The sequence below is a fragment of the Mobula hypostoma genome, chromosome 9, assembly GCF_963921235.1.
Source record: "Mobula hypostoma chromosome 9, sMobHyp1.1, whole genome shotgun sequence".
Taxonomy (NCBI): domain Eukaryota; kingdom Metazoa; phylum Chordata; class Chondrichthyes; order Myliobatiformes; family Myliobatidae; genus Mobula; species Mobula hypostoma.
The window spans coordinates 88,196,347-88,221,418 of record NC_086105.1 but is presented as its reverse complement, the minus strand read 5'-3'; the positions used below and the strand labels follow the sequence as shown (position 1 = coordinate 88,221,418).

The 25,072-nt window shown below is 41.3% G+C and overlaps 2 protein-coding genes across 2 annotated transcripts; one reads left to right on the top strand and one right to left on the bottom strand.

Annotated features, from left to right (window-relative positions):
- Nucleotides 1-8,503: 8,503 nt before the first annotated feature.
- Nucleotides 8,504-17,625, bottom strand: mrm2 (mitochondrial rRNA methyltransferase 2). Its single transcript, XM_063058641.1, has 3 exons — nucleotides 17,358-17,625; nucleotides 13,576-13,864; nucleotides 8,504-9,636 (listed from the first exon to the last, which is right to left on the bottom strand). Exons 2-3 carry the CDS (start codon nucleotides 13,847-13,849, stop codon nucleotides 9,212-9,214), a joined length of 699 nt encoding a protein of 232 aa, XP_062914711.1. The 5' UTR covers nucleotides 13,850-13,864; nucleotides 17,358-17,625; the 3' UTR covers nucleotides 8,504-9,211.
- A 61-nt stretch (nucleotides 17,626-17,686) lies between these two features.
- Nucleotides 17,687-24,416, top strand: nudt1 (nudix (nucleoside diphosphate linked moiety X)-type motif 1). Its single transcript, XM_063058640.1, has 4 exons — nucleotides 17,687-17,767; nucleotides 21,691-21,869; nucleotides 22,673-22,818; nucleotides 24,219-24,416. The coding sequence occupies exons 2-4, from the start codon at nucleotides 21,718-21,720 to the stop codon at nucleotides 24,404-24,406; spliced, it is 486 nt and encodes a 161-aa protein (XP_062914710.1). The 5' UTR covers nucleotides 17,687-17,767; nucleotides 21,691-21,717; the 3' UTR covers nucleotides 24,407-24,416.
- The last annotated feature ends 656 nt before the right edge of the window (nucleotides 24,417-25,072 follow it).

The following is a 25,072-nucleotide window of genomic DNA, read 5'->3' as shown; positions in this document are numbered from 1 at the left end:
AAAGGCCAAGTTCACTCAACCTATTCTCATGAGGCATGCTCCCCAATCCAGGCAACATCCTTGTAAATCTGTTCTGCACCCTTTCTATAGTTTCCACATCCTTCCTGTAGTGAGGTGACTAGAACTGAGCACAGTACTCCAAGTGGTGTCTGACCAGGGTCCTACATAGCTGTAACATTACCTCTTGGCTCTTAAATTCATTCCCACAATTGATGAAGGCCAATGCACTGTATGCCTTCTTAACCACAGAGTCAAGCTGCACAGCAGCTTGAGTTACCAGAGTTAAAAAAACAAGAGTTGAAAAAGGTTCATTAGATTGATCCCTGGGATGGGGTGTATGGCCTATGAAGAAAAATTAAGCAGTCTTTATCTCCAGATTTTTGAAGAACACAAGTGATCTCACTGAAGCAAATAAAATTCTTAAATGTCATGACAGAATAGATGCAAGGATGTTGTTTCCCATAAGTGGATGCTGAGAATCAGAAGCCAGTCATTCAGGACAAAAATAGTTTATTTGCTCAATCCCAAATTCAAGACCATTTTCCTCGATTCCCTTATTCTTGTTCTCAAACTGTTTATGTGATTTTCAGCTTTGGATAAACCATAATTCTTTTCAATTACAAGCTTTCACAAACTGGAGTTACCACCACAATCATACCAAAAACTGAATTCCTTCCATTTACTGCATTCTTTGCAAATTCTTGGTTCTATTTAACCTGACCTGAATATGTGCAAATGACACCCTCATCTGCTATGGTTTTTGCTTCAATTTGATTATACCAATAGATCATTTCCTGCTGGCTCCAACCCTCAGCTCGTAAAAATTCTGCAGCATTGTCCCCTCAAATTAGTATCCATTACCTTGCTGATCTGAATTCTCTCTCAATCCCATTCTACTTCAATCCCTTCCTGCCCTGCCTAAATCTGTCTCTAAGAATACCACTATTCTCACCGCCCACCCTCCTCCCAACCCACCACGACCACCTTTGAATGTTGGTCCTCTGAGTGGAGCTTCTAATTTCCCATTCCCACATCTGATTACTGATCATCTTACAAGTTAGTTTTGACCCCACATTCTGGTCCTTAAACCTCTCCACCCCATCTTCCTTTTAAAAAAATCCTCAAAGAAAATCTCATTCAATCAAGTTCTTTTTTATCCATCCTAATTATTTCCTCAGCATTAGTTTTAATTCTCAATCACAGGAATCAATCTGCTGAACCTTTGTGGTACATCCTCTGCTGCATGTGTCAAAGTTCAAAATTCAAAGTAAATTTAATATCAAAGTACATATGTGCCACCACATACTGTAAGGAAAAAGTTAATTGTGATTCCACCTTAGTAAACAGTATACAGTTTGAAGACAAAATGGTGTCACCTTGGAATGTTGTGATAGTCTTCAGATGTGCACCAGTGCATATCCCTGAGATGAGACAATGAATGTTTTCCTCCTTACAGACCTGTTGTCTCTGTTTTCCTAAATTATGTCTGTGGGCTGAAGGTCATAAGAGATAAATGGGCACAGCTGGTACAACCATGGAAAGGAAATGTACTGCAGTAATATTATGTGATGCTTTAAAGGAATCGTAAAGGGGGACTTTCTTTGTGCAGGAGGAGAGCTTAGTCCTAGGCTAGGCCATGACTGATACTGGTGCTAACAGTTGGAGAAGGTACAGAGGGAGAGAGAGAGGGAGGGGGAGAAGGTACAGAGGGAGAGAGAGAGGGTACAGAGGGAGATGGAGAGGGTACAGAGGGAGAAGGTACAGAGGGAAAGAGATAGGGAGAGGGAGCTGGTGCTGTGGGACTTAAGGCTCCGTGCATCTTCCCAATGGCAGCAGTGAGAAGAGATTATGGATTGGATGATGGCCGTCATTGACATTGAATGCTGCTTTCTTGTGGCAGTGCTCCTTGTAGATGTGCTCAATGGTAGGGAGGGCTTTTCCTGTACTGGACTGAGCTGTGTCCACTTCTTTTTGTAGATATTTCCATTCTTGATATTTCAATATCAAGTGCTGATGCAGCCTATCAGATTACTCTCCTCTGCACATCTACAGAAGTTTTAGATGATGTGCCAAATCTGCACAAACTTAGAAGGGTCACTGCCACTTTTGTAATGGCACTTCCATGCTGGTCCCTGGGCAAATCTTCTGAAATGATAATGCCAAGGAATTTAAAGTTACTGACCCTCTCCTTCTCTGATCCTCTAATGAGAACTGACTCATGGCCCTCTGAATTCCTTCTTTAGTCAATAATCAGCTCTTTAGTTTTGGTATCATTCCTTAGATGAGTTAAATAATCATTGGTATCCTTCCTTAACTAGGGTAAATAACCCTTTCATCAGGAACCTAAAAATCTTCATAAGGCAAAATCTTCTATATATTTGTATCTTCCCCTAAAATACTAATTTCTCAGATCCTTGTCATAACAAGTTATCCTTTCATATCTGCAAATATGCATATTTCTATTGAATAAAATCCTCCTGTCTGAAATGCAGTTATTTTTAGGATGTCCATTTAGAACAAAGATGTGGGGAAATTACTTTAGTCAGAGGGTGGTAAATCTGTGGAATTTGTTGCCCCAAGTGGCTGTGGAAGCCAGGTCACTGGGTGTATTTAAGGCAGAGATAGATAGGTTCTTGATTAGCTGGGGCATCAAAGGGTATGGGGAGAAGGCAGGGGAGTGGGGACGACTGGATGAATTGGATCAGCCAATGATTGAATGGTGGGGCAGACTCAATGGCTGAATGGCCTAATTCTGCTCCTACATGTTATGGTCTTATTTATCCTCACAGAAACACAAAAGATTCTGCAGATGCTGAAAAATTTCAGCAACACACACACACAAAATACTGAGGAACTGCGCTGTTCATTTATCAGCTATGGCTAGCGGTGGGCTATTTCAAGGGCAAAGAGACAATTTCAAACGAGGTTGAAGGTGGCATCGGATTCTGACAACAATTCTGGCAGGGTTTGCAAGATATTACTTCCTACAAAGTGAAACCCAATAGCATGAATGGCAGCGATGCTTCACTACCAAGTGAACTTATCAGCTTTGAAAGGGAGAATATAACTACAACTGTGAAGATCCCTGCTGATGACCCTGGTGACCCTGTGATCTCTGTCTTAGAGGCCGATGTTAGACTGTGGAGGACTGTAAATTTAGTTGGCTCCATCTTGTGTACAAGTCTACAAAGTACCCAGGACATCTTCAAAGAGCAGTGTCTCAGAAAGACATCATCCATTAATTAAGGACCCCCAGCACCCAGGGCATGCCCTTTTCTTATTGTTACCATCAGGTAGGAGGTACAGAAGCCTGAAGGCACACACTCAGCAATTCAGGAACAGCTTCTTCTCCTCTGCCATTCGATTCCTAAATGGATACTGAACCTTTGGACACTACTTCACCTTTTAAATATGTACTATTTGTTTTTGCACAATTTTTAATCTATTCAATGTACACATACTGTAATTTATCTACTTATTTATTCTCTTCTTCTAGATTATGTACTGCATTGAACTGCTGCTACTAAGTTAACAAATCTCATGACACATGCCGGTGATAATAAACCTGATTCTGATACTGAGTTGACATTTCAGGCCAAGACCCTTCATGAGTCCTGTTGATGGGTCACAGTCAGAAATATCCACTGTACATTTCCCTCCTTAGATGCTACCTTCCAGTATTGTGTGTGCGTTTCATTTAGCCTACAATCTGCTTTTAGCAGATCAGTGGTCTTGTGAGTTTATCCACCTGGGCAGAAAGTGTAGAGTCAAATTGGCTTGCTCATAGAAGACAAAAGGTAGTGGTCAATATGACGTGCTAGAGGCCCGTGACAAGTGGTATTCCACAAGAATCTGTACTGGACCTCTGCTGTTTGTGATAGATATAAATGACATGGATGAGTACATAGATGGGTGTGTTAGTAAATTTACAGATGATACAAAGATTGGTAGTATTGTTGAAAAATTGCCAAATGATACAGAAGGATAGAGATACACAAGTATATGGGGGAATTTAAGGTGGGGGCTTATATGGGAGGCAGGGTTTGAGGGCAGGCACAATATTGTGGGCCGAAGGACCTGTACTGTGCTGTATTATTCTATGTTCTATGTAGATCCTTTACACTTATGGGCAGAGAAATGACAGATGCAGCTTAATCCAGCCAAGTGTGAGATGTGGCACTGCGGGACATCAAATGCAAAGGGACAATACCCAGTTAATGGTAGTATCCTAAAGATGACTGAGGGACCTTGAGCTCTATGATAGTGGTTGCTAGGGTGGTAAAGGTAACATATTGCATGCTTGCATTCAGTAATCAAATCATTGAGTTCATGATGGCGGAAGTTGCAGCTTCATAAAACTCTGCTTAAGATGCTTCTAGAGAATCCTTTCTTTTCTGGTTGCCCCACTATAGGAAGGATGTGGAGGCTTTGGAAAGGGTCCAGAAGAGGTTTATCAGGATGCTGCTTGGATTAGAGGACATGTGCTACTAGGAAATGTTGGACAAACCTGGGTTGTTTTCCCTGGAGCAGCAGATGCTGAGTTTATAAAATTATCAAAGCCATAGAAGGGAAGACAGCTGTGATCTTCTCCCCAGGGTTACATTTGAAGTGAGAGAGGGCAAGTTCAAAGGGGATATGTGGGGCATTTTATGTATATTGCAGAACCATGGGTCGCAGTGAAGGCAAATACGTAGAGGTATTTAAAAGGCTCTTGGATAAACACATGGATGTGCAGAGAAGGGAGGAAGGTGGGCATTGTTTAGGCAATAGGGATTCTAGTTTGGTATTCAATTAGTTCCTCACAACATAGTGGATCAAAGGGATTGTTCCTCTTCCTGTCCAGTTCTATGTTCTACAGTCAGGAATGGTGGGTTGGCAGAAGAGAAAAACTTGATTAATGTGACTTTTTTTAGTGCTATAAATTATGTTCCACTTTGATATGGCTTGCTGTAGTAATAGCATTAAATTTAAGGAGATTTAGTTCATTTTACATCAACTGTTATTAACTGTCACATTTCATTACAGCTCATCTGACAAATATAACAAAAATCTTCATACCGATTTCCAACGCGATCTCCTGCCAACACATTCAACCATTTCATATTAAAATGAAATTTGTCTAAACCTTATACTCAATGAAAGGTCCACGACCTTTTGACTCAAAGGCAAAAGTTGCTGTCTACTTAGCCATTGCTTACAGCCAAGAAAAGCCAAGGAGCTCAAGAAAATGATAATAGTCAGGAAAGTGGTACTGAGCAAATATTTGCAGCAGCAGGCTAATTGTCTAGGTCCTGAGAACTTTATCCTAGTGTCTTAGAAGAAAGGGCTGAGGAGACATCACTTCACCTGTGAGTCGACTGGGGTGGTGTACTGCGTCCGGTGCTCCCGATGTGGCCTTTTATATGTTGGTGGGACCCGACGCAGACTGGGAGACCGCTTTGCTGAACATCTACGCTCTGTCCGCCAGAGAGGGCGGGATCTCCCAGTGGCCACACATTTTGATTCCGCGTCCCATTCCCATTCTGACATGTCTGTCCACGGCCTCCTCTACTGTAAAGATGAAGCCGCACTCAGGTTGGAGGAACAACACCTTATATTCCGTCTGGGTAGCCTCCAACCTGATGGCGTGAACATTGACTTCTCTAACTTCCGCTAGGCCCCACCTCCCCCTCGTACCCCAGCTGTTACTCATTTTTATGCACACATTCTTTCTCTCACTCTCCTTTTTCTCCCTCTGTCCCCCTCTGTCCCTCTGAATATACCTCTTGCCCATCCTCTGGGTCACCCCCCCCCCGTCTTTCTCCCTAGGCCTCCTGTCCCATGATCCTCTCGTATCCCCTTTTGCCTATCACCTGTCCAGCTCTCGGCTCTATCCCTCCCCCTCCTGTCTTCTCCTATCATTTTGCATCTCCCCCTCCCCCTCCAGCTTTCAAATCCCTTACTCACTCTTCCTTCAGTTAGTCCTGACGAAGGGTCTCGGCCTGAAACGTCGACTGCGCCTCTTCCTATAGATGCTGCTTGGCCTGCTGAGTTCACCAGCAACTTTGATGTATGTTGCTGAGGAGACAGTTGATTTTCATTTTCCAAGTCTTAAATTTAAGGAAAGGCTTAAGGAAAAGAAAAACAATCACATCTTTTTTAAAAAAAGAAACTACAAGCCAGTTAGTTTAACATCTAATGTTAAAGCTATTACTAAATGTTAAAAGCTATTACTAAAATAATGTATCAAACACTTGGAAAAAGGTAAGAATAGTGTAAGGAAAATGTGAAAAATATAGCATATAAATTATGAGAGACTGCTTAACTCTGAAATGCAAAGGGATATAGATGCACCAGTGCATGACTTGCAAAAGGATAACAGTCGGGCACAGCGAGTAATTTCAAAAGATCCCAAAATGTTATCAGTTTTTATTCTTAGACTTGAATACTAAAATAACGAGGTAAACTTCAAGCATTGTTAATATCATATCTGCAGTGTTCACCTCCTTATATTACAATGTACTAAATTAATACCTGGACTGGGTAGGGAATCTTATATAAATAGGCTTGTACCCAGCAGAATTTGAAAGTGATATCCAAATCCTAAAAAAAACTTAATGAGATAGATGTAAAGAGGACTTTCCTTTTTTTTTGTAGAGAATACAGCAAAGGAGTGTCCATTTTTTTTCTCTCTATAAAAACATTCACTCCATTTTCAGCATAAAGGGTCACCGTTTTAAGACGGAAATGAGATGACATTATTTCCCTTAGAGAGGCACAAGTTTTTGGAACTCTTCTTAAAAGCAAAGTTTTAAAGGGCTTTAATGATGAGGTTCGAGATATTTCCCCTGAGAGAACAACTGCCAGTAGGATGTTGAGAATTGAGAAGAAAATTTCCTCAATCAGAGTCAGAGACACGAGAAATCAGAATCAGGATTAGTATCACTGACATACTATATGTCGTGAAATTTGTTGTTTTGTGACAGCAGTACATAATACATAATAAAAAAAACTATAAATTACAAGTATATTATGTACATACAATTTTAAATTAAAAAGTAGTGCAAAAAAAAGAGGAAAAATAGTGAGATATTGCTTAAGGATTCATAGTCCATTCAGAAATCTGATGCTGGACAGATTTAGCAAAATTATAAATGGGTGATAAATCCTATAAACTGTTACAAGCAATCGAAATTACCTGGAGCATTACACTGGATGACAAAGATTTTGTTTCCTCAATACTTCTTGGTGTATCTTATGGATTTTGGGCTGCTGATCATGAAAATCACCATCAAATTTCCCTATCACAGACAAGAGAAAATCTGCAGATGCTGGAAGTCCAAGCAACACACACAAAATGCTGGAAGAACTCAACAAGCCAGGTAGCATCTATGGAAAAAGAGTACAGTTGACATTTTGGGCCAAGACCCTTCGGCAGGACACTGAACTTTGACTGTACTCTTTTTCATAAATGCTGCTTGGACTACCAAGTTCCTCCAGCATTTTGTGTGTTGCATGAAATTTCCCCATCACACTTTTTTTGAAATCACCTATATTTGTTATTTCAATTCATAATTCAAGTCAGATTAACTGACGCCAAGCTTAAGGAAGCAACACACACACACACAAGGAATTCAGCAGGCCAAGATGTCTACTCTTTTCCATAAATGCTGCCTGACCTGCTGCTTTGGATGTCCAGCATCTGCAGGCTTTCTCGTGTCTAAGATTAACAAAGACATTTTTGTTGGTTCACAAATCAAACAGTTCATCAATGACAGGTAATTCCAAGACCTTAAAGAGGAACTGGAGAAAATCACACGGAAGGCATTCAAGGATGCTGTTGAAAATCTTATTGGCAACTACACAGCACCAAATCACTTGCAGTTGGTTGACAACATGCTTCAAGCAACATGTCACTGAAGGTTTATTTTCTAAATTCCCATTTAGACTTCTTCCTTGCAAATCTTGTCAGTGATGAGCATGGTGAAAGGTGTCACCAGGACATTAAGGTCATGGAGAAATGATATCAGGGCAACTGGAATCTACCAATGTTGGCTGACTATTGTTGGACACTTACAGCAAGTGTGAAACCTCAGACACTGAGTACAAATGAAAATCATCAACAAAATATTTTTAGCTTAGTTGAACTATTGCAAAGCATCATCACCATTATACAATTAAATGCATTACATTCAATAAAAGTTAATTTCTTGTCTCGCCAAATTCCTGCATGATACAAGTAGTCTGAAATTATATTTGTTTCCAGTTTCAAACTAGTCTATCATAAACAAAAAAAAATTCTGAGGAAGCAACACTTTCCAGAAAAAAAAATTGTTATCCAGTATTATCAGTGCCCTTGGGTAATCTCAGGGTTTATCAGACTGAGTTAACTCACCCAAGGACCAGAGGTCAATCAATGGGACTACGGTCAGTTCAGATTTGGAATAAATCCTGCAGCTTTCTTCTTTGAACGCAAGAAGAATCCACATACTATATGTTAAATAACTGACACGTTGGATTAATGTCATATTTGTTGGGCAAGAGAAACCTAGCAGCAATGCCCATCCTAGAAGGTCAGTATTTTGCCATTATTTTACTCCCCAGCATCCTGGCCACTACTTCAGTATTGGCCAACACTTAAAGCAGACCACACATCCACTTTTTGCATTGCTGAAAAACCCTGAATTCAATAAAAAAAAATTCTATGATCAATAGCTAATCCTATACAATTTGTACCATATATTCAGCTTTTTATCATACTTGTCTTTTTGCTTAATGTGGGAGCTTCAAAATTAATAATTACTTTCACTTTGAAATGATGTATGTTAATATGTTTAAATTGACTGGAACTTTCCAACTGTGTAAGTGACACTACTTCGTTTTTTTCCCCAATGTATCTCAGTACATGTGACAATAATAAGCCAATACTAAAAACACTTCATTGTGTTAGGAGATGAGGAAAGATTTGTGCAAACATCTTTCTTTCAATAACTTAGATTTTATTCAACTGACTGACTAAACATTTATTTTTATTCTTGATAAAACAAAACATTGTAGATTTTTGCATAGCACCTCGGAACAGATTACTGTCAATTGTGCTGAAGAAATGGATATTTGCCATCCACCTGGGTATGAGTGCTGGACAGACATGGAGAAATTACAAATAGGTGATAAAGCCTACAAATTATTACACTGCGATCAAAACTCCCTGGAGCATTATCAGTTGGTAACATCAACTTCTTCTGAATCTTCTTGCTAAAAAGTAGATTTCTGATGACTCCTTTCTGCTTGCAGATGGTTTTAAAATCTTCACCTCTCCAAACAATTTGGCAAGTTGCTTTTGGAGGAGGAATGTGTTTGCTCCATCCCAGAATTTACAAAGCAAAGTACCACTGGGACTCAGGACCCTTTCAGCCAGGCCCAAGATACAAAGGAACAGTTCGACAAATTGTTGCTGGTCCAGCTCACGGATACCACTTGCATTCGGTGCCACGTCACTGAGAATAACCTGAGCCTCTCCCCCTGGCAGGGTCTCCTGTATTCTGGCTTTAACTTTAGGATCCAGGAGATCGCAATGAGACAGGAACACTGCACCCTCCAGCAAGGGGATGTGCAGAAGATCAACTCCCACCACTGAACCTACTGCAGCCTGCAGATCTGCAAAGAAATAAAATTAAATGAAAATTACCAAAAGCCAGAACAAATAAGAGAGATTTTGTATTTTGAGAGAAGGTTCCCCCCACCTTCACTGTTAACTTCAACATATGATATGCAATTTATTTCCTTTATTTAAACCACATTAAGTCTACGACACATCAATATTGATTCAAAATCAAAGAAGTGTAACAAATCTTCTGACTGATACTTGACCCCAGAGACAGTCCAGTGAGGCACCTTCATGAGGTACGAATAAGTGAATACTGCACTGTAAGTGTACCAGTTTCCATTACATTAGGTGAATGTTAAAAGTTTCCATAGCACCAATAGTTGAATAATATGGTTGTTCCCCCCCACAGTACTTATCAGTGTTTATTCCCCAGATGAAGGCCTTAGAAGAACATGTGACGTAGCCAATATGATACTTCTTTGTGGCAGCTTGCAATGAATAATTTGTCTGCTTCAATTCATCCATCACCAATACACAGTGGGTGCAATGTGTACATCTAAAAAATGCATCGCAATTACTCACTCAGCACACATCCCCAAACCACAATCTCTACTCCCAAGGACAAGGTTAGCAAGTGCATTGAAATACCGCCGCCTGCAGGTTTCTTTCTAAGTTACATGCCATCTTGACCTGGAAATACACAATTTTTTCATGAATCCAAATCCTGGAACTCCAAACTAACTGCACTGTGGGAGTGCCTTCACCAGGAGGCCTACAGCAATTCAAGAAAGCAGCTCACCACCTTCTGAAGGCCAGTTAGGATTGAGTAATAAATAATGACAACGTACAGCGACATTTTGCGGGTGACTCACAAAACTAATAGCTATTCTACAAGCGTACTTCTTTTGGACTATGATCACTGCCATCTAAAGCCTGTAATATCTCTCTGAGAAATATACTTTTGAACCATCTAAGCAAACTAGCAATTGTGATGTCCTGAAGGTTTCAGTGAACTTGACTCTCAAGAACACAGGTATGGCCATCACTGGAGAGGATTTAAAGCCAGATTAAAGCGTCAAGACCCGAGGGCAGAAAATAAACCAACGATGTGACTCAGTACTCTGCGCCAGTTAAAGTGAAGAACCATATTAAAGTGGAAAACAAACTAGCGTTCAAATCACTTCTTTGTGTCAGCAAGATCCCCCATCTAAGCTGTCCTGTCTGCCTGCATTTGACCCATCTCCCCCTTTTCTCACTACTTGCAGGAGTCTTGGGTCCTACGTTGCCAGGTTTGGCAGCAGTTGCTGCCCTGCAGCCATCAGGCTACTGGTTGGACTTTACCTGCCTCAGAGCTGAACTGACTCTCTAGCCTGTGGACCCATTTTCAGGGTCTCTGCAGCCATCGAGCTCCTGGACCAGGTTCATTCATCTCAGTGCTGAACTGATTTCCCAGCCTGTGGACTCACTTTTGGAGATTCTGCAGTTCATATTTTATGCGTTATTAGTTTACTTTTTCATTGTTTGCACAACTTATTCTTTTTTCAAAGATCGGAAGTTTGTCAGAATTTGTTGTAGGTGGTTTATCATGGATTCTATTGTGTTTCTCACCAGATTGATTCCTGGGATGGCAGGTCTTTCATATGAAGAAAGACTGGATGAACTGGGCTTGTACTCGTTGGAATTTAGAAGATTGAGGGGGGATCTGATTGAAACGTATAAGATCCTAAAGGGATTGGACAGGCTAGATGCGGGAAGATTGTTCCCGATGTTGGGGAGGTCTAGAACGAGGGGTCACAGTTTGAGGATAGAGGGGAAGCCTTTTAGGACCGAGGTTAGGAAAAACTTCTTCACACAGAGAGTGGTGAATCTGTGGAATTCTCTGCCACAGCAAACTGTTGAGGCCAGTTCATTAGCTATGTTTAAAAGGAAGTTAGATATGGCCCTTGTGGCTACAGGGGTCAGGGGGTATGGAGGGAAGGCTGGGTTCTGAGTTGGATGATCAGCCACGATCATAATAAATGGCGGTGCAGGCTCGAAGGGCTGAATGGCCTACTCCTGCACCTATTTTCTATTTTTCTATGTATACACTTCGATAATAAATTTACTTTCAATTTTGAATGCCCTTGTCAATGGTGCCCAGATTTCAATTATTTTTAATTCTTAAATTTATTGGCTCCACCGGGACCAGTGTGACATGGCATCCAGGCTGAAGACGGAGCACCCCCCCCACCCCCGAGGTCCGCTCAGCAGAACAGAAAGTGGATTGTGGTTGACCGCAGATTTCCGCAGCATTCGTGGCTTGAGACTAAACTTTGTTTATTGCGTGGCTGTATCTTACTGCTATCTTTCTGTCCTTGCTACCTTGGAAGTGCTGTGTGTGCTTTGTGCGATGCAACTACAGTATTGGTACCATGTTTAGCACCTTGGTCCCGGAGGAACGGTGTCTTGTTTGGCTGTTTTCATGTATGGTTGAATGACAATTGAACTCAAATTGAATTGAATTATTTAGGCTGTCCCACAAGTACGAAATACTGACAATGTCCTGGAAGTACTGATATAGTCAATAGGACTCAGAGAGAGTGGATGCTCCCAGGGGTGTGAATACAGAGAGACTCGACACCCCAGGGAAACTGAATAGAAAGTCCGCTCTGAGAGCCCTTTGACACACATTTCAAAAATATTGCCTGCTACATGTTATTAAAATATTTATTTTACTGCAACAAAAATAAATTACATTTGCAACAAAATGTGCATGGTGCCAAATGGAGAGGATCATGATCAGTTCATGGAATCTCAAGCTTATGCCCTTTTTAAGGGTTTAAAGGCACAGCAGTTACATGACTGAACTAGAAAAACAGAGCTGGAGTAATGATGCGGAGACACGTCAAATCCTAACTCAACAGCTGGAATATTTAAATTCAAGTAACTAAACTAAAATTAAAAGCTACCATCAGTATTCTAGTGATCATTAAAGTATTGTGCGGTTGTAAAATCCCATAACATTCATTAATGTTAAGGAAAGAAAATTCAGTTTTCTGGTCTGACTTGTACGCAGCTACAGACCTATCAAAGAGGACATAGAAACATAAAAAACCCACGGCACAATACAGGACCTTCAGCCCACAAAGTTGTGCCGAACATGTCCCTACAAGTGGGGTCTGACCAGGGTCCTATATAGCTGCAACATTACCTCTCGGCTTCTAAATTCAATTCCACGATTGATGAAGGCCAGGACACTGTACGCCTTCTTAACCAGAGTCAGCCCGCACAGCTGCTTTGAGCAACCTATGGACTCGGACCCCAAGATCCCTCTGATCCTCCGATCCTCCAATCCTCCACACTGCCCAGAGTCTTAGCATTAATACTATATTCTGCCATCATATTTGACCTACCAAAATGAACCACTTCACACTTATCTGGGTTGAACTCCATCTGCCACTTCTCAGCCCAGTTTTGCACCCTATCAATGTCCCACTGTACCCTCTGACAGCCCTCCACACTATCCACAACACCTCTAACCTCTGTGTCATCAGCAAACTTACTAACCCATCCCTCCACTTCCTCATCCAGGTCATTTATAAAAATCACAAAGAGTAAGGGTCCCAGAACAGATCCCTGAGGCACTCCACTGGTGACTGACCTCCATGCAGAATATGACCCATCTACAACCACTCTTTGCCTTCTGTGGGCAAGCTAGTTCTTGATCCAGAAAGCAATGTCCCCTTGGATCCTATGCCTCCTTACTTTCTCAATAAGCCTTGCATGGGGTACCTTATCAAACGTCTTGCTAAAATCTATATACATTTCTACCGCTCTTCCTTCATCAGTGTTTTTAGTCACATCCTCAAAAAAGGACACAGTAGCTCCCTACTAAAATGAGCCACACAAGCCATTTAGTTCTATAATTAGAAAAAGGAAATAAATGTTGGTCTTGGGAATGACACCTACATCCTGAAAATGAACAAAACATTTAATACCGCATCACTCACCAGAACCAGTGGCATTAACCCGGTTAACTGCAACTTGACTCCAGGCACCTGGTGCTGCACCACAGTCGAGCACACTGATCCCGGGCTGCAAGATACCATGCTTTGCATCAATCTCCAGCAGCTTAAATGCACTCCGGCAGCGATAGTTTTGTTGCTGAGCAGATTTCACAAATGGATCCTGCAGCTGTCTTGACAACCACCTCTGCTCAGCTGGAGTCTTTTTCAGCAGTCGTACTGCTGCATGAAATAAACGACACTGGACACGAGAGATCATATCATCCTATAAACACTGGGGAGATGAACAAACAATGCTTTCAGAAGAGACAAAATAAACTGAAGATGCTGGAAAATGGAGCAACTAATAATCTGCTGGAGGAACTCTTGTGGGTTGAGCAGCATCTAAGAGAAGTATTCTTGACATTTTAGGATGAAACTCAATGCAGGTCCTGATGCAGGATTTTGTCCTGAAACATCAACAATTCCTGTCCTCTCATAGAGGCTGCTCATGTTTCTGAAGCAAATTGTTTATTGTCCCATACTTTCAGCTTTTATTTAAAATCAAACAGATTTTCCCCTTTAACTTCAGATAGATTCTACAAAACAAGTGGGCCTATTTCTGTATTTGAATTTGAATTTATTTATATCTTACATCCATCCCACAACATGAGAGAGTTAAAATCTTTGCATTAAACTCCATTATAATGTACAGACATGTGGATTTAAAAGTGTAATGGCTTGTAGAAAGAAGCTATCCCGTAGCCTGTTGGTCATAGCTTTAATGCTGCAGTACCATTTGCCAGACAGAAACAGCTGAAACAATTTACTGTTGTGGTGACTGGTGTCCCGATGATCTTCCTGGTCTTCTTTCTGCACCCGCTGCTGTAAATGTCCTCGATGGAGGGAAGTTCACATCTATAGATGTGTTGGGCTGTCCGTACCACTCTCTGCAGTGCTCAGCAATCAAGGTTGGTGCAGTTCCAGACGGTGATACAGCCAGTCAGAATGCTCTCCATCGTGCCCCTGTAGAAGGTCTGGAGGATTTGGGGGCTCATGCTGAACAGTTCTATGTTGTAAAGTCAAGTCCACAAATTTATAAGAGTCAAAGTAGGTATGATCAGGAATTAGAAGCATTCTTTTGACACATGTAGGTATTACTCAGATATGAAGAGGGTGTAAGAAATAGATATTTCCATAATTGTAGAAGGTGGATTGTGAATGGCCAGCAAAGGAATGGCCAGCCATCAGAAGTAATGATTGGAGATTATAAAAAAAAGTAGAAGATTGGGGATCAGATCATTAGCAGAGTCATGAAAGTCAGCACGCTTTCCTTTAGGGAAAATCTTGCCTGACAAATCTGGTAGAATTCTTCGAGGAAATAACAAGCAGGATAGACAAAAGAGAATCAGTGGATGTTGTGTACTTGGATTTTCAGAAGGCACACAGACAAAGTGGCACACATGAGGCTGCTTAACAGTCCAGGGATGTGTGCTTCGCCCACTGCTCTACTCTCTCAATGCCCATGACCACATGGCTAGGCACAGCTCAAATGGCATCTAGAAACTTGCTGATGATACCACTGTTGGTAGAATCTCAGGTATTAATGAGAAGGCATACAGGAGTGAGATATACCAGCAGTGGTGTCGCAGCAGCAAACTTGCACTCAACATGTGTAAGATCAAAGAGATGATTGGGGACTTCAAAAAGAGTAAGACGAAGGAAAACATACCAGTCCTCATAGAGGGATCAAAAGCAGAGAGAGTGAGTAATTTCAAATTCCCGGGTGTTAATATCTCTGAGGACCTAACCTGGTCCCAACATATCAATGCAGCCATAAAGAATGCAAGACAGTGACAGTATTTCATTAGGAGTTTCAGCAGATTTGGTATGTCACCTAAAACACTCACAAATTTCTACAGATGTACCATGGACAGCCTTCTAACTAACTGCATCACAATCTGGTGTTTTGGTGGGTGGGGGGGGGGTGGTTGTGGTGTCTACTGAACAGGATCAAAGTAAGCTGCAGAGAGTCATCATGGGCACCAGTATCCAAAACATCAAGGAAAGATGCCTCAAAAAGGTGGCTTCCATCAACCGCCCAAGACTTGCCCTCTTCTCATCACTACCATCAGGGAGGAGGCACAGAAACCTTAGGCCAAATCTCAACAACTAGGGAACAGATTTTTCCTCTCTGCCTTCTGATTTGTGAATGGACACTGAACCCACGAACACTACCTCAATACTTCTATGTTTGTTTTTGCATGACTTACTTAACTATTTATGTACGTGCAGACATGTATGTACACACACGCACATGCATTTACACACACATTTACTGTAATTCACAGTCTTTTTCTATATTATCTTGTACTGCATTGTACAGCTGCCGCAAAGTTAACAACCTTCACAACATATGCCGGTGATATTAAACCTGATTCTGATTAACAAGAGCTCATGGTATTACAGGAAAGATACTAACATGGATAGAGCATTGGCTGATTGACAGGAGGCAGAAAGCGGGAATAAAGGAAGTCTTTTCTGATTGGCCACAGATTTTGGCATTGCTTTTTGTGTTGTATATCAATGATTTGGATGACAGAACTGATGGCTTTATGACCAGATTTGTGGACAATATGAAGATAGGCAGAGGAGCAGGGAGACTGCAGAAGGAGTTGGACAGATCAGGAGAATGGGCAAAGAAGTGGTAGATGGCACATAGTGTTGGGAAGTGTATGGTCATGCACCTTGGTAGAAGGAATACAAGTATAGGTTTTTTTTAAATAGGGAGAAAATTTAAGAATCCAATGTACAAAGGGACTTGGGAGTTCTTGTGCAAGTTGAGTAGGTGGTGAGGAAGGCAAATGCAATGTTAGCATTCATTTCGAGAGGACTAGAATATAAAATCAAAGATGTAATGCTGAGGCTTTATAAGACACAGGTGAGGCTTCACTTGGAATATTGTGAGCAGTTTTGGGCCCCTTAAAAAAGGTTCTGACATTAAAGAGGGTGTCAGAAGATCATGGAATGATTCCAGCTTATCATATGATGAGCAATTGACTGTTCTGGACTTGCACTTGCTGGAATTTAGAAGAATGAGGGGGAATCTTATTGAAACCTAATGAATGTTGAAAGGCCTAGACAGAGCAGATGTTTCCTTTAGTGGGGGAGTCTAGGACAAGAGGGCAAAACCTCAGAATAGAGGGACTTCCATTTAGAAGAGAGATGAGGATGAAATTCTTTAGCCAGACAGTGAATCTGTGGAATTCATTGCCAGAGGCGGATGTAAAGACCAGGTCATTAGGTGTATTTAAGGAGGAGGTTCTTGATTAGTCAGAGCGTAAAAGGTTAGAGGGAGAAGGCAAGACAATGGGGTTGAGTGGGAGAATGCATCATCCATGATGAAATGGCGGAGCAGACTCAATAGGTCTATTGACCCATTTCTGTTCCAAAGTCTTACGAGTTTTATGAAGAAGAGTATAAGCAGCAGGGGAATGTGAGGAGTGGGCAGTCTTGTTTAATGTATATACGGAGGCTGGCATCTGATGCAACACACAACGTGCTCAAGGAACTCAGTGGGGCAGTTGACATCTCTGAAAGAAAATGTACAATCGTCATTTCAGTCCAGATTAAGGGTTTCGACCCGAAACGTCCACAGTCCATTTCCCTGACCCGGTCCTCCAGTATTCTGTGATGTTAGGCCGTTGGCAATCTATGTTGTCATAAGTGCGCAACTCACAGTACGCTTGAGACCCCCAACTCTTACCTCTTAATGACCACCACCTTACCTCTTAGCGACACTCCGCAGAATCACCATATGTCCTCCATCAACATTGAATATCTTCTTTGAAGGCCTCCCCAACGTCTCAATCACACGGTTGGGAAGAGTCTTGAACTTTTTAGCTACATCACCAAAGTCACATAGCCTGCCGAGACGGGGTGGCAAGGAGAACAGCCAACCGGAATGGGGGTAGGACCGCGCCAGCGAACCTCCGGACCGGAAGACACACGTTTGTTTAGCACACAGCGGAAGAAGGTCTCACTTTCGGAGAAGTCCGGCCGGAAACATTTCTCCGTTCGGCCCCGCCCCCTCCTCACGAGCTCCGGTCCGATGGGAGGGGAAACGGGGTCACGTGGGAGAAGGATTGGCGCTGCGCTCGGAGCACCAGTGGCGGGAAGCGAGCTGTCAATCACCCAGGTATCTGTTAAAATTTAAAGATGCTTTATTTCTCATGTACCTCAGCAACATGAATCATTTGCATCAATTTAAATCTGCGACGATGTGGTGTGGGAAGCCTGCAAGTGTCGCCACGTTTCCGGGACCAGCGCAGTCCCCAAATCCTAATCGGTGCGTGTTTGTGACGTGGGGGGAAACCGGAGCACCCGGAGGACCTGGGAAAACCGTGCAGAGCGGTATACTAACCGCTATGTCCACACAACTTAAACGTGATTATAGAGTCCTATAGCACATGGTCACTCACAGGATCCACACAGGGAAAACACCAGACGGGATTGTGTGAGGAATGTCAGGAAGAGGAGTCAGTAGAACATGTAGTTTTGTGTTGCAGGAAGTATGGGATACAGAGAGAGATGATGAGAAATAAATTAAGGGAGTTGGGGATGCAGGAATTCACATTAAAAGGATTGCTGGGCATGGGTGAGAGAGCACAAGTCCGGGCATTTTTAGCGTTTTTAAGGGGTATAGGGGTTTTTTATAGAATATGATGAATAAACAGGAATAGGATACTAGGATGGTCAAAGATGGGAGGGTGAAGTGTAGGTTTGTATATATATATGTGTGTGTATGTGTGTGCGATTGGGTGAAGGGATTTAGAATGTATGTCTAGAGCACATTCTGGAGCAGAGGGTGGCGGTAATGCACCATTAAGCTGGATGCCAACCGCCGTAAAAAACAAGATACAGACAGACAGGATCCACACAGACACATCAGAGGTCTCAGGTCCGTCTCATTCTAACCGTTCATCCAGCAGAAGCCCAGCTCTTCACCGGAATCCACTGTTCCTGGTGCAGGGGAAATTGACCCAATTCATGTAACTTAATCGTGGCTTAAGGTCAGGTCGTGCCAAAGCGCCTGACAGCCAGCCTGTAAGCAAGAGCAGTAAGTTATTCGTGCCCAATCATGTCTTATTTTAATGCCTGGTCTCCGTTGTGGGAAATCTGTGTGTAAAATTACTTAAACTAACAACGTGATAACCCCCAAGACCTCCTCTTGTTTTAGTAATTCTGGATAGAGAACAAATATTGTGCAGAACACCAGCAAACACTAAATCAAGAGCCTTAGTTTAAAATTGCATCCAAAAAGATAACCGTCTCCAATACTACTACATTTCTAAGTCATGTCTCTGGACTAGCCTCCTAGCATGTCCTATAGTCTTGAAAGATGCAATATTAGGACTGTTTTGTACCTTTCCCTCTCCTGCTTCCAGGATGTCTGTAGGGAGGGGTTTTTTTTGACAAAGTTGCCCATCGAAGTTGTTGAATTGCATTTTTGTAGAGGCTGATTGAATTTGCTCTCACCCTAAAAGTACTTCCTGTGGTGCTGTAGTCTTTGAGAATTATTCATTCCTCAAACTATGGGGCTTTCAGCTCTACAACCTCCATCCTAAATCCCAGTCTCTCTTGCTCTTCCTTCAAGATACTTCAACAAAAGATGAAGAATCATGGGATATACAGTGAAATGACTATTTGGATTCAGAATTCACTTGCCCATAGGAGAAAGAGGGTAGAGATAGATGAGACTTATTCTAGCTGGAGGTCTGTGGCTGCATATGCAGAGTGGGGCCTCTGCTGTTTGATACTGTGCACAGTGAACTCTGGATAATTGGGACACATCAAGACCAGTACATTTTGGCTCAGTTAAGTGACTGTCCCAATTAGCCAAAGTTTCATGGAAATAGTTAAAGGTATATTAAAAAAGACAAGCTCATTTAACTGAGTAACACATTTTATTTTAAAAAGTAATACAGAACTAATTAGAACATTACCAATACGACTACAGTACTGGTATATTGGTTCGTAATAATTATCAATAGAGAATTTCACCTGTTCTACACTCCCATATTCTTTTGATTGATTGTGAATGAACAAAGTTAGCGCAAATGCCTAATGCAGATAATGGACTGCCTTCATAAAATGCTCTTTACAACTATATCTTCCAAATTTTCATTGTAACATTCAAGATGATTTTCGATGCCTTCAAATTCTTCCTAGTAGTGAAATTGTATAATTTTCTGACTGTTTCTGGCATCTCCAAGCAAGCTTGAATGCTTGAAATTGCAGTGAGCAAAACAGTTCTGAATTACAGCTTATTTCTCGCCAACTATCAGTGACAAAAATCACTGCTTTTTGAACACAAACACATGCAACTAATGCTATTTAAAAACTGTTAGTTCTAAGTACTGTAGTGTCTAACAGATATGAAAGTGCATGCGACTGATGCTAGATAGAAACTGTTCGGCAACAGTCTCCTGTCCCAATTAAATGGTGTAGTGTCCCAAATGACTGAAGAGAATTCCAGGTACTTTCTCGAGTAGTGTTTTTTCTTTTGGAATTGTCCCAAATAAGCAGCTGCCCCAATTAACTGATGGCCCAATTAACCAGAATCCCTGCTATGTAAGTGACCTGGATGAGAACATAGGTGTGTTGATTAGTAAGTTTGCAGATGGTAAGAAGATTGGTGCTGTTGTGGATAGCATAGAAAATTGGCAAAGGTTACAGCAGGATATAGATCAGTTGCAGATACGGGTGGAGAAATGGCAGATGGAATTTATCCAGCCAAATATAAAGTATTGCACTTTGGAAAATCAAATGTAGGAGGATGGTGGTTGTCTGACGATGACAGGAAACCTGTGCAGGAAAGTTTTCAAAGTGGAAAAGCCACTGCACTGAGGCAGTTCCACTCTCAACCTCAGAAGTCTGGGTCCAGTGGTACCAACAAGCGTCACAAACTGGGGCCTTCCTTGGTTGCAGAGGATGACCATGATGTCTGCTGCGCCTTGTCATGCCCTTTGGTGTTGCAGTACCACCTTCCTGGCCATTGGATCTCACTGTAGATCTCATCTGCCAAGTCCATCGGAGCTGACTTCACTGCTTAGGGCGGGTATGGCCTTATCTCGGGATGTGGCCTCTGTCGCATGCAAACAGCTAATTGGAGCCACTGGTGAGAGCTGAGTGTCCAGTGGGGTCCACAGGTAAGTGAGTTTCCCAGAATGGACACAATGAGACCATTCACCAGAGGCGATACCCCTCCCTGGACACCCCAGTGTAGAATAGTACACTGTTAAAGGCAAGACCCATTAACAGCGTTGATGTATAGAATAATATTGGGGTCCAGGTACATGGCTCCCAGAAAGTAGATAGGTAAAGAAGGTATGTGCATGCATGTCTTTATTAGTCAAGGAATTGAAGTTGAGACAGGAATTTATGTTGCAGGTTAATACATCTCTAGTTAGGCTGCATCTGGAATATTGCATTCAATTCTGGATTCCTGTTATAGGAAGGATATGAAGGTCTTGGAGAAGGTGCAGAAGTTTACTGGGATGCTGTCTGGACTAGAGAGGGCAGGTGCCATGAGGAGAGGTTGGGGAAATCTTGAGTTTTCTCTGGAGTGACAGAGACTGAAGAGAAAGATTATGAAAGACAGCGACAACAATATCTTTTGAAATGTCTTAATACCAGAGGGCGTGCATTTCAGGTGAGAGCCGCAAGTTCAAAAGAGATGTATGGGGCAAGTCTTTAAACAGAATGGGCAGTGCTTCCTGACCTGGTTGTGGAGGCAAGTATATCGAGGTGTTCAAAAGGCCCATGAATAAGGATATAGACATTGTGTTGCTGAAGGGATTAATTTAGTTGGACATTTCATTACTAATTGAATTATAAAGGAATGGCACTGTAGGCAGAAGGGCCTTTTCCTCTGCTTTACTGTTCTACATTTGTAAAATCCTGTCTCTGATTAAGCTTTTTTGTTATTTTACTGGGTTTTTTTGGTGTCTTAATTATGCTTGCGACACCTTGGAACATTTTACTGCATTAAATGCGCTGTGGAAATACAAGTCGTTGGATATTTGCATACCAAAGCTGTTTTCTACCCATTTCTTCCAGGTCATTGAACAGTCATTGATGTGAAAAATGGTCATGGTGAAACTGTTGACTCTTGTGATGGTGGTAAAGCAGCAGCAGATCCTTCTGGGGATGAAGAAGCGGGGATTCGGGGCCGGACGATGGAATGGGTTTGGAGGAAAACTGATGCCTGGAGAAACCATAGAGGAAGGAGCAAAGAGGTAAGTTTTTTAAGTTTTTCATTAAGTATTTCATGTCTGCAACCCAAGGAACTTGACTCTGGTTGAGGCAAAATTCCTCAAACAAGCATTCGTTCACTATGTCTCCAAGACCAACAGCAATTTATAATGAGAAAAGGCATTACAAGTAAAGCAAGTCCTTTCATGATCCAGGAATGTGTTTTGTTTTTTTTTTGCAATTTGAATCTCCAGCCAGTAATTAATAGTGACTATCCTAACTGATATTCCACCTCAGGTATAAATGTAACAAGGGTATTTATTAAAAGCCCTGCTCAGTTCACAGAATAATTATAAAGAACATAAGAACTTAAGAAATAGGAGCAGGAGTAGGCCATCTGGCCCATCAAGCCTGCTCCACCATTCAATAAGATCATGGCTGATCTGGCCATGGACTCACCTCCACCTATCTGCCTTTTCCCCATAACCCTTAATTACCCTACAGTGCAAAAATCCATCCAACCTTGTCTTAAATATATTTACTGAGGTAGTCTCCACTGCTTTCTCAGTAGGAGGAATCAAGTCTGTGCTGCCTTTTTAAAAGGTCTAAAAATTAGTCTCACTTGCACTAATCTTTCTCCACATTTATTTGTCCAGGTGAACCTGCTTCTGTCAAATCATAACACCACATTGTATAATTTTTTTTTAATTGTCAAAATCACTTTCTGGTCTTTTTCCCAGTATTCTGAAATCTGAGTCCTCTTACTGGCAGATAATTATTTATTCACTCAAATGAGATGCCATTATTGTATGGTGCATATTCCCCAAATTCTTTTCATCTTCTTTAGGGAGTTATTTGAAGAAAGTAGTCTGACTGTACAGAGCTTGGAAAAAATTGGACAGATCCGCTTTGAATTTGTCGGTGAGACTGAACTCCTAGATGTTCACATATTCCGTACAGACAGTTACCAAGGGGAACCCGTTGAATCAGAAGGTAATAATTGCTTCACGAATAGTTCATTGATCATGTTTTTTTTAAGAGACAATGAACACATCCTCAGTTACTTCCTTTGCCTAATCTCACATGTTGACAAGGATTCCCCATTGATGACCCCCTTCTCACATCTCCAAACTTCCAACCCCCCCCATGCCCATCCCTTTGGTTACCCTCCTTCTTCCCTTTATTCCTTAATGTAAAGAAAGAGTTATAATTGATTCCTGCGTGGTATATGCTAAAATGTGCAACAGAAAATGGATGTTTGTAAGACAAAATGTGAGAATGTTTTGAAAAAGTAAAAAGGGATGAGTCCACAACAACATTTTGAGAACTTGGTATGAGAACTAGTCTATAGACCCGAGAGTGGATAATGGTGGAAAACATGTTTGTCTGAGAAAGGGAGTATGATTCTGCAGGCGCCCATCACTGCCCCATGGGAAACATTAGGATAAGAAGTTCTGAAGGGTAATTTGTGCTACCGGGTATCTTCTCTTCAGCAGCGTCGTGACTAGTGCTAATAGCCAGAAATCGAGGCAAGGACAGAGAGACTGTCAGTACCATGGTTCTTTCTGGCAGTATATTTGTAGCGCGGCTTAGAGATTGGTTGTTAAGTATTGTTTTTGTCTCTTTTACTACTTCATTAACCATTTTTCTTTCTTTTTGTATTTATTCTTTATATTCAAATGAAGTAATTATAATCTTGAACGTGTGTACAGTGCCTGCTTTGTTTGCAAATATCTCTGCTGATCAGAAAGATCAAGGGGCAAATTTAAAAATATTTTCATTATAAAATGGTCCTTATTCCTGTCCTTTCAGATTATTTCTTCTTCAACCCTTTACCACCTAAATCTATCACCTCCCAACTTCTCATATCATAATCCCTCCCCAACCTTCTTATTCTAACTTCAGGGCTGGAAAGGAAGTGGGCAGAAACCAGAATAAGGTGGTGGGGAAGGGGAATGTCAACTGTTTATTTCCCTCCATAGATGCTGTCTAACCTACTGAATCCCTCCAGCATTTTCTGTGTTCCCACATTCTCTCTCCAACTTTCTCAACTTCAGTCCTCCAAGATTTCCACTGCTGCTTTTCTGGCCTCTTGGATTCCTGATTTTCTCCATCTACCATGATCAGTCATGTCTCCAACTTATTATGGTTCTCTTTTTAAATCACTGTGACTTTCTCTTCCTGGAGATGCTACTTAAAATTAATTACTTTGGGAACTGTTCTAATATCTCATGTGCTGTTTTTAATCTGGTATCACTTTGTAAAGTACATGATATAAGAACTGCTGCTGAACAGTCACTCAACTTTTTTTTTTATTTTTGAATCCCTCTTCTGTTTTTTTTTTAATTTAATATGAATTGTTCAGCAATGACGACCTCATCTTTCCTTTGCAGAGATGCGACCACAGTGGTTTGACGTGGCTAAGCTCCCATTCAATGAGATGTGGCCCGATGACATCTACTGGTTCCCCCTGATGCTTCAAAGAAAAATGTTCAAAGGCTATTTCAAATTTGAAGGACATAACACCATTCTAGACTACACACTCAAAGAAGTGGATGATTTGGCAGATAAGGGATTCTGATTCTTCCACTCAAAAGTATACAAATGGAGATTGGAATTAGTTAATTTATGGTGAAAACCTTAAATTGAATCCAAACATTTTGTAAAACTGTGTTTGGAAATTTAATTGATGACATTATTTCTAATTCTGTTTGGAGACCCTGAAAGCTTGTCCTCCCAACTTCAAACATCACACTCCAATCATTTATTCAGAATGTTCATCTTTTCTGGGACTAATTAAGGATCACAGCTATTACAAACGTTTGTAGTTAATTTTTTTTAACACTGGTTAAGCAGTTCCTTGTTCAACTCAATAATTTTCCATCCTGGTTGTTTAGAGTTGTAATATCTATACTTTGAACTAAGATAACTTACAAACATATTTTATCCTAGATTTATGCTCTGTTCTTTAAGCTTTAGTTCAGCAAATATTGTGCAACTAGGCGGAGGTTGGAACTTCATCGCTAATCCAATTTTGGCATTCTTTTCAACCAAATGATCTGTTACAGTCGTGCAAAGACCCAAGAAAATCCACTACCCTCAACAACCTCCACTTACAAGTTTGTTGGATAATTGGAAACTTTGGAACAATAGTAACACAATATCACAATTAAACACTCACTTGTCATACTATATAAATGGAGCTTGCTACATGAAAAACATTATCCCTATCATCTACAAGGATCCT